Raw genomic sequence first — 10,615 nt, forward strand, 5'->3', positions numbered from 1 at the left:
TGCGATAAGTGCCAGCGCGGCACATGGAGGTCGAATGGACCTCTCGAATCAATTAATCGTGAAAGCGTTTGAAAAGAAAGAAAAAAAAAAATTACAAAGAAATGTGGGAAGATCCTACTATGATTTGGTGGATATATCGATCTGACGACCATAGATCTACTACTCGTTGTGCATATAAAAAAAGGGAAACGTTGTTCGTACGTCGGCGGTGCTCGTGTCCGTGTTCCTCTGGTCTATCAGTGGATAAAGATGGCGGTCTCGTCGTTCGGTTGGTTCGTTGGTTGAGTGGTGAGAGGGGCAACTGTGACGCAACCTAACGTCACGTGATCAAACCGTGGCTCTGCTCTCGCTGGGCCAGTGTGTGATCTAACGTTTGTTACGGCAGTTGGTGGAAGATAACGTCTGGAGAGTGCAGGATAGACAAGAAGGAGTACTTTTTTTCGACGTTGCTCTCGATGGCTCGCCCGTTGCCCGACGCAACAACACCTTGATCTTTTTCTCGGTCGCTAGGTCAGTGGGGGTGAGAAACTGGCTTGGCTCTCTGTGCTACGATAGTCAGTCTTTTTCTCTCTCCTATCGGCCTCGCGACACATCTCTCTCAACGTTCCATCCGCTTTTGCAAGAAGAGACACCGCCGTTCTTTTCTTCCTTTCTTTTTTTTCGCAATTTCAAAAACGACAGCCCGTTCCGAACCGAGGACCAAGACTGTACACCTACGTGGAATTTGTTTATCGGTATTCGTGGGCTCAGCAGTGAAAACCGTGTTCCCCCAGCTGTAATGTACTCTGTTAAAAAGGCTCTGGGATCACAGAAAACACTGCGCGAGTACTGACCATTCTTCGAGCGCATCGCCGTCATTTTTCATCGTTCTCTCTTTTTCCAGTCGCGCGCATATAGTCGAACGCGACCGCGAGCGTACGTAAATTACTTTTCCGCTCGTTTCAAGCGTAAAGTACAGTGCACACTCGTTGACCGGAAAATTTCATTCCCGAAATAAATCACGTTCGTTCACCGTTTACAGGAGTGAGAGAGTGAGAGAGTGAGAAAGAGAGAGAGAGAAAGAAAGAGAGAGAGAAAGGGACGGAGTACGATAATTTTCTTCTTTATGTTTTTATATTTTATTATCATTTTTAAACATCGACTTTCGTTCGTTTATTTCGCCGTTCCCCGTGCACGTTTCTCGACGGAAGAATTTCAACGAATATTCATCGTAAATCAAATGGGTGCACCTGCTTCATCGAATAGTCTTACGTAGCAGCTGAGTAACGCGGTCTCTCTCGATCGTCGTTGCAAAGCCACTTTGTAATTGCTGTGCAAGATCCTCGCCGTTAGAGCGCCGTTCACCTCGAGCCTTCTGTACTTTCTAAAACCGCTTACTTTCGTAACTTAGCAAATACCGTCGGCCTCGTACCGCGTACCAGATCGCTGTCGGTGATTATGGGCCTACATATTTTTTTTCCCCCCTAATAAAGCGCTCCGTTGTCGTTTTCCATGTAACAAGTGCATAGAAACGTTTCTTTCTCCACGCTTTTTTTTTTAAGTCGTTATCTCGAGCATCGAGTTCGCTGGTCTTTCGTTTCCCTTATTTTCTCGTGTTTTTCGTAAACTCACAAATGCTCACCGTACTGTGTAATGGTACGTACCACGCAACGAGGTGGATATAATAATCGGAAAATATCTCGGTCGTACGACTCGTGTGTTAAAAATGACGGACAACAATTGGCAATTTCGGTTGTTTTTCGTAAACGGACGAGCGTTTAGTTTCTGGCAAAGTGTGCTGAAAGAATCGAGCATATAATGTACCACACTGTACGTTTCTCCGACGCGCGACGGTCAAAGATGGTGAATCGTCGGCTGTCGTAAGAACGCGGTGGCGAAAAAATCTAGGTTATGTTTCCATCGGATTATTTTTCTCGGAAGAGGGTGATACTCGAATACGTGATTTCGATGCAAGCATACTGCTGACATATAAATCATGGTGTATCGGAGTTCAGAGGAGAGTCGTACGGTAAAAGACGTGCAAACGAGAAGTTTGGAAAGTTACCACTCCTTGGGAAGAATGGAGAGGTAGGAGACGATGATGGAATGAGATATACCGTGTGCGCACGTACATGCAAGGAGGAAAGGGAAGTGGGACTGGCTTGCCTTGTGCCACTTTGTACGTACGCACCGCTATCGAGATTGTAGTCTCGATACTTTGTACCGGTCTTGTAATATTACCAGATTTGTTCCTCCTTTCGGTACCAACGACATTGGCTTCACTTGTTACCACCGTAGAACAACTGTTGTAGATTGTAAACCTTTATTTTTTTTTTTTTTTTTTTTTTTTTTTTTTTTTTTTTTTTTTTTTTTTTTTTTTTTTTTTTTTTTTTTTTTTTTTTTTTTTTTTTTTTTTTTTTTTTTTTTTTTTTTTTTTTTTTTTAATCTTTTTTTCTCTCTCTCTCTCTCTCTCTCCCCCTTTGCAGAAAAATTCAAACAAACATTCGCTTTCATGCGAATTACTATAAGAGTACTATTACGAGTTCGGTATTTAGGATATTCCGAGCATGATTGGCCTGTGTTTCGGACATGGCAGCGGAACGAGGTAATTCCTATTGGTCGATTCGGAGGGGTCGTAAAAGAAATTGGAAAATGGCTTCGGGCGGGAAGAATAGTCGTAAGTATCTGTGAAAATGTGTGAAAAAGAGCGAGTGGCGGGTGGTGGTCAACAACCGCCATTTTATAGACGCCGCCGCATTGCGGCCATCTTTTGTATAGTAACCGAAGCGTTTCCATTTCCATTTGGGGTTGCTCGATTGGCTCGGATTCCATTCACGCGCTGTCTAATTTTACTCGTTGGCCTCGAATCCGCCTCGCCATGGCTCATCGCGTGCTGTGCTACCTGAGTCCGAGGAAACACGTTTCCGATCGATGTCGCTGGAATAGTCGAATTTCCCAATCTGCTGCTATCTCTGCTGTGGATTTCTTCGAAAATGCTCGCTACTCTCGCTCGTAAGCCTCATTGTCCACTGCGATGCTTGTAGTTTTTAATTTGTTTAACGTTAATACTTACCCGTTGTTAAATATAACTACCTCGAAATAATATCTGTATATATACATGTATGTAACTGCTTGCTTATATCTATGTACGTAGACGTATACGAATTATCGTCATAAGCAATAGAATTTATAGTACACGTACAATATAAGATCTTCCGTGCATGTGCATGTAAAAAAATTGGAACAGTCGTTTTTATACTGTGATACATTAATCTCGTAAATTCCAACCTTTTACGACGATATTAAAAATAAACGTACATATAACCTCAAAACTACTTGCTTAATTTCAAAAACCACACCATTATAGTTTCACTCTGGTAGAGTTAACAATTCTCATACGTGTACAATCCACGTATCAACATCGTTTCGGTACTCTTTTGTTTGTTAGTTTAGAAAGGAATCGAACCCTTTTACACTCGGTCGACAGATTTGAAACAACGTTGCCAACGATTCCGTTCCTTTTATTCTCATTTTCTCACCATTTATTAACGTCTTTCGAAAACTTTTAAATATCATTATTTTCCGCAATAAAAGACGAAGATCGTCGATTGTCTTACACGCGTATTCGTGGCAGTGGAAAAGACACAGAGTTACGAAGTAACACCTAGCCATCGAAAACTTCGTTCCGTACTTTCTATCGTTTGAAAATTCTCGACGTCTGCGCCAATGCTGCGGATGACATCATTGCGAAACGGTCGAGCAGCGGGGGAAGGGGTATCCGTAAAGATCGTGGATCATCACGAGGAACGGGTAGGGACGTGGAGCGTGTTGCACGGCGGATGGCAGGAGGGACGAGGATGAAAAGGAAGAGACGTGGCTAGCGATGGCCTCAAGACGCTTTCGATGTTTTCCGAACGGTACAAATTTCGAATCTCTTTAAATGAGTAACCGAGTAATAAAAATCCGTCAGGCCAAGAGCGTGTAACTGGAGAAATTATATAACTCCACCTAGCGGTCGTGCTCGTTTCTCTACGCGTATACATATTTATTCGAACACGGAGACAGACGTGGAAAAAAATTTCAATAGCGATTTCACGAATGACACCAGACACGATTCGCGATCTTTAACCCTGGCGAGTTGTTGGAGAAGTCGGGAGAGGCGCGGAATGAAACGGAATGAAACGGAATGGAATGGAATGGCCATCGCTAGACACAGAAGTCCAGGGCGGCCCAGGAGCGAACGGGAGGGACGGAGAGCGGAAGAACGACGGAGAGAGAACGATCGAGGCCTCTCGACGTAGAAAACTCACGGGGAGGGGAGAGGAGAATGAAACCGTGATGCGATATAAGTATGAGAATCCAGCGGTGGGGTAGACCAGGCAACCAGGCCTTGAACAAGCGAAAGAGAAGAAAAAACTGCGAGTCCTCGACTATGCTATACACGCTACCGCTTCATAAAGTTGCACGAAAATCCACTGCTACTTCCTCTCTCGTCCAATCGTTACTTCAAGCTCGTTTCTTCGTACGTTCAGCTCGCCTTGCGTCATTTTCGAGCGGTTAACTTCGGATTACTCAATCCCGAACGATCGAGGCTCGCGTACGTACGATCAGACAACCCACGTAAAATTTCTATTTCGATTACCGAAACCAGCCTTCCCCGGAGCGAACTTGAATTTTAACGATCGTGCACGCATCCGTAAAAACCGCGTTGCGCAACGGCTAACCTAACCAGCGTCCCTCGAAAAAGTGTCCTTTCTAAAAAGTGTCGTAATCGCGTGGCTAGCTCGGTCGAAAATGGAAGATATTCGGCGGTAGAAGAGCGACGGCTGGAAAAATAGGTGCACTTGTAGAACCGTGAGAGTGGCAAGGTAAACGCGTCGCGTTAATACGAGCGTTTCTTCGCTATATTTCCTGCTATCGTCTATCTTTGGCTTTTGCACTCCGATAACGTTTTTATCGAGGCAATCGGCCTTGTACTTTTCTCATGGCGGAGCGTCGCTAGAAATTCTTCAACGCTCCGGAGTAGCGAGTTTTTGCGCCACGGTGGATCGGAATTTACGTTGCACGAGCTTTTCCGGAAGTGCGTCAGCGGAATACCGAGTAGGTCGGCGACGGCGAGGAAGAAGGCGCGAGCAAAAGGACGGGAAACAGAAAGACGGATGGAGCACGGTTATCGTCGGAAATTCGATAACGTTTCGTTCAACCGCAACGATATCGACCGTGAACATCTTCGAGATCCGTATCCCGGTCGACATAACCTCAACGCGCTACCGTTTCCGTAGCTGTCGCCCGCGCCCCGCTTACCCGTCTCGCACACAGGCCAAGGGAAAACGAATATTTGGAACTGGAGGCACTCGTAAAAACGCGAGATCTATCGCGACGTTTTACCCGAACCATTTCATCCATCCGCTTGACTGTACCTCCGCGGCAACTTTACGATTGTTCGGCTCGTGCGTTTTTCACCGATCAGTTCAATTTTAAATATCGCCGATACATCGCGACGATTTATGGCTCGTGCCTCCCAACTCGCTGGAAATAAAGTCGTTTTCGTCGAGCTCTCGAGGGATTCGATCCTCGAGGTTTTATCGGCGCGTAACGGCGTCGGGAGTGACAGCTTTTACGTCTACGAGTAAATCGTTCCTCGATTCCTCTGCGCACGGAACTCGTCTTCTCCTCGGCGTCGAGTGGAAGGGAACCCGTCGCAACGCTGTGTCACGGAGAATCGGGAAAACGTGTGGGTCCGAGTTGAGCAACGCGGACGGGCACAGCAGCGGTGATCGGAAGGTTAAAAACCGGCATCGGCCGGTGTAATGGTTCGGACGGGCGAGACGATTTCGCTCGTGGGAGGCACGCAGCGAGCGAGGTTGGAAAAATGCTACGCAAAAGCGCGCGTGGTGTGGGGAGGGACGGTGGAAGTGGCGCGAAACGGTGGAACCGGGGAGAAGGAAAACGAAAGCGAAGACTTCCGGTGGGGAGAGAGAGAGCGAGGGAGAAGAGAGGAAAGAAAAGGAAGTGTTGCGAGGCGTGGGAGAGGGCGTCTCCTTTGACGGAGCGAGGCCACGCAGTGGAGAGAGGATTTCACGAAGCGGCCTGCTCGGGCTTCCATCCTCACCGAAAACCCACCCCAACTTTCACCCTCGCAGTACGCCCGGACGACTCGATGCTCAAAGATGGCCGCCTAGCTGGCTAGGAGGTCACCGGGTGCCTCGCTAGACCACGCCCTACACTCGCCAAACCCGACAGCTTTCCACCGGCCGATTTAGCTTCCACAGCCAGTACCAAGGGCGCCTCAAGGACGAACGCCACCGCTACTCCTTCGACCAGAATCCGAGCCCCCTCACTGCGTTCGCTTCTTCCCGGAAATTGCGCAATCACTCCTCGCGTCTTCTTTTATTTTATTTTATTTTTTCCTTTTTTCATTTTTCCCTTTTTTCCTTCACCTCCCGTTTTGGTATTTTTGAGAAAACGACACTTCGTATTATACAATTTTTCCACCATTTCTCCGCCCTCGGTTTTAATTTTAAACTTCTTAAAGTTCACAACAGGCTTTAATTTCCAGTTTTTCCTCTTTACTTCAAAGCTACCGTGTGTTGCCTATAAATAGTCGCCGATCCTTTTTTTTTTAGAATAGACTCCAAAATTGGGGAATCTTTCTAATTTTACTTTTAATTTTCAATTTTAACGTTGGACCTACCACCACCTAAATTTCGAAATTTTTATTAAAAATTCCGCATTTAACGCTATCGCTTTGATCCCTCGAATATATTCTCTTCCACCATTTCCTTCGTTTTATCTTTTCATCTACCGACCATTGGGTTCATTATTGAGGAACAGGAAAGATCTCGATTTCGTGTGTGGCTTCGTCCCTGCTTCATTGCCTGTAAACAGCGGCTAATTCTCGTTTCTGGATGTTCAGAAGGTATTTATCGCTGAGTCCTCACGTTCCTTTCCACGAGAGCTCGTTGCAAATATGGGGCCAGTCATTGACGGAAGTACAACGGCCAACGGACGAGTGAGTTACGCGTGATGAACAATTATGGAATTCAAAGACACACGACAGACGATCGAAGAGAATACAAAGAGGCGGGTTGAGTCATGGCGGAGTATCGCGGCTCTCTTTCTCGCGCCGAGCTAAATAGGTTTTTGGAGCGCGAGCTTTTTCGGGACAAAATCGATCGACCTGTTTCACTGGCCTAATTACTGGTCTCCGTCCTAGAGCTCTCATGGGAGTTCAACTAGACTTCTTCCACGCGTAAACTCGCTGTCTCCCGGCATTCCGATATTCCTTATCGTCGTATGACCTCTTCGTCCGCGATTAACTCTGCTCTTTCATTTTTCTTTTTCAGTTCTAGCCTTAGCTAGACACTCGACACGTACCATATCGAGTGATTTCGTCATTGCCGTACGCACCGTTTCTTTTCCTTCCACGATTTCGACGTTTGGGAGAAGTATTGTCTCGTCCCCCTAGCGAGGCAAACGGTTCAGGTCTTTCTTAAATAAATATACTTTGTTTCGTTTGTTAGACCAACGTATATTAGGTGTGGATATCATCTTAAATGGAAATAAAACAACGAGATGATCGACATTATCGTTAAACTTAAATAAACATTGCAATGATCGCGACTGTGATAATACTAGTAGCAGATCTTTATTTTTCTCTGTGTTTCTCGATACAGACCTAGGTTTATGCATTTGCAGATGACATGTCTTAGCCTACACAGCTTACGTTTCGTTACGTCTTATTACGAGGCGAGATTTATTCTGCTTGTAATTATTATACCTCAAATCTCCCTATCTTCTTTTGCCACAGCTAACGATCACGTATGCAATTGTCCAAACTTTCTGGAACCGTTCCTGGCACGTGCAACATCGAATGCGATCTTCAATCGTGCTCTCAAAGCAAACCACGTAATCACTGTTGCCGCTTCTTCGTGTCAATCTCGCGTTTGTTTGCTTCTTTATGTAACGACGTAAACGCAAACATCGACGTGGAACTGGAATTTCTATCAGAGACTGTTTCCATCTTCGCCAAACATTTATCCTCTGCAACGACTAATGGACCATCCTAATTTAAATACGCGTTGTACAATACCCGAGTTGTACTTAAAATAAACCTCCATTCTTTGTCCAATGGAGCTAATCTACTCCACAGCCAAGTGACTCGTATCGACACTTGTTTATCGCTCGCTGTATCAAACTGTGACGCCACGACGCTGGTGTTAAACCGAAAAATGCAAGTCTGCAAGTGACCGATATGTACCTTGGAGGATAAGGTTCACGCAGTGGGAAGTAGGTAAAATTTCACGACGGCCATGCCTGTAAACATTGCGCGAAATTACTCGGCACATGCACCTAGGCGACGTTATTGGCCACGCCGGAATGCTCGTTTCGCGAAGGTGGGCCAATAAACGTCGGAGACTTGATTTCGTGGAGCACCGGGACAATTCGCTCTCCATCGCGGGCTGAAAAGCCTTCCACTACGGGACAAACCGCCCTTTTTCCGGCGCGCAGCGTCGCGACGCTGTACTCCACTCTCCGGGCTGACAAATAATATCTGCGGGTTCAACTGGAACGAACTGCTCTTTTCTAATAAAAGCCGGAAGAACCTTCCTCGTAGAGGCAACTAGTCATGACCGTGCTAACAATTCGCACTCGAACGGAGATCCTCAGGCACCAGTTGGGAAAATTGAATTATAATTCCGAATAAAGATGAACGTTCCGTGTGAAATTGAAGGTAATGCAACGATACATGGAACATTCGAATTTAATTTAACCTCTTAGGCATGACTGAATTTTACGCGGGAGTTGCTTCTCTTGTTATTTATAAATTACCTGTAAACGATACAGCACTGCAATTTGTGATCGATCACGCAGTTCTGAAAATGAAAATTATAAAATTTTCGAGCCGATGTTTCTCTGTGGCGAAAGAACCTTCGAGTGCGGAGGGTTAATTGCGAGTGCGTTCGTCCACCAGTTGCACCTGTGCGTTCGTGCCGCGCAATAAATTCCTTTTCGCACGCGTTCATCGACTTTTCTCGCATTCATTCGATGCCATTATAAATATTTTCGAGTACCTGTTCCAGTAGTCGCTGGAAGAGGTCCTCGTTAACACCCCCGCGAGCTTTATGCGTTTGCCAGTCTTTCAATTACATCTTCGGCTTCCCTCATCCGGATTGCTCGTTATCCAGAAAAATCGAGGCGGTTCGGTAATAAGATTAATCACTTCGTATCTGACACTCTGTTTTCCAGGGGATGCTGCAGCTGAACCTACCTACCTACCTACCTATCTACGAGGACAGGTCCTGGGAACGTTGGATTCGTCGCTGTGCAGGATTCCTACGGTGATTCGTGTAACGAGAGGAGCGTCGTAATGCCGAGGATCGGTGGGAAAGGAGGTGGTGCAGAAGAGGAAAAAGATGGGACAGAAGAGGACGCATCGGCGGCGAAGGAGGAGCGGAGGTATTTCCGTTGTTGCAGAGTCTATCCGTTTGGCAGGTTTGTCCGAGGGTACGCGCACGCGCGCGCACGACATGTGCCCACCTACCTACTTACCTACCTGCATCCTAGTTTGCCTGCCTGCCAGCCTGCTCTCTAGCTGCTCTCTGCTTGCCCGCTTCTCTCGGCCTGCCTGGCTGCCGGCCTACCGGTTTGCCTTGATCCCTTGAATAGCCAGGAGGTGGGTTGGTAGGTAGGTACGGCTTTCTTACGTAAGCGCTCCACTAGAGAGCGAGTTATCGTGGCAGGGTCGAGCAGATGAATCGACACGCAGAAAGAGATTTCCAGAGATCCAGCGGGCTCGTCCAGCGAATTCTTTTCGCTCCGTTCGCGGAACATCCGACTCGTAGTCTAGCTTTTGGCGGGTAAGGTCTCGAAGGTAATTTTCAAAGCGTCGAATATACTTTTCGGCGAGTCGTGCTTGATCTCTTCCATCTGATTCCAGCTGCTAGTCGTTGATAGACGCGCTCGTTTTCTAGGGAACAGTCGAAACAAGCGATCAATGGCTACCCGTCTACGAACCAGTCGACGGTGGTCGGAGTTAGCATCGGTCGGGTCGATTAGCGGCGCCGGCAATGAAACGTAACGATGTCGGGTTACTTATTGATCAGTGGCGACGACGATGAGACGAGTATTGTCAAGGCCACGAACTTCCTCGTTTCGTTCTTCGGCTCCGTTCGAGCTCGCATCGCTGTGGACGACGCGGACAAGGCGGGATCCGTGGCAGGATAAGGGGAAAAATAGAAGGAACGAGGGATATTTCGGTGGTGGAGCGTCCCGCGGATGGCCACGCGGCCCCCAAGCGGGCCAAGAACACACCACTGTGAATCGTACTCGGCCGGAGTACAGCGCTTGTGCGGTGACACAGATACTACGCCCTCTCCCAACCCCCTTCGCGATGCCCCTTGCTTTCATAGCTGCTGTAAACTGGGCCAGCGCATCTATGAAACGGACGCGCAAATTTACTGGATCAACTTTAGCGTTCATCTCCGCAGAGCTGAATATTAGGGTCGCGTTCCTCGCCGCTCGCTCTGCCTTTTTCTTCCATTTTCTTTCTCCGACTCGCGTATACGCGTACGCGAGCCACCATGCTGTGCATGATACGCTCTCTCGGAGTCTTGCTTTACCTTCCCTTGGATCG

At 47.1% G+C, this 10,615-nt stretch overlaps 1 protein-coding gene across 1 annotated transcript in view; it reads left to right on the forward strand.

The window, feature by feature from the left end:
• The first annotated feature begins 2,459 nt into the window (after positions 1–2,459).
• LOC108545485 (uncharacterized) overlaps positions 2,460–10,615 on the forward strand; it is a 10,203-nt gene continuing 2,047 nt past the window's right edge. The window contains exons 1-2 of the mRNA XM_017897137.1: positions 2,460–2,991; positions 9,229–9,474. Coding sequence (XP_017752626.1) covers positions 9,350–9,474 — 125 coding nt within the window. The 5' untranslated portion in view covers positions 2,460–2,991; positions 9,229–9,349. The remainder of the gene's footprint in view (positions 2,992–9,228; positions 9,475–10,615) is intronic.

Source organism: Eufriesea mexicana, unplaced genomic scaffold (genome assembly GCF_001483705.2).
Source record: "Eufriesea mexicana isolate 0111107269 unplaced genomic scaffold, ASM148370v2 scaffold386, whole genome shotgun sequence".
NCBI classification, from domain to species: Eukaryota; Metazoa; Arthropoda; class Insecta; order Hymenoptera; family Apidae; genus Eufriesea; species Eufriesea mexicana.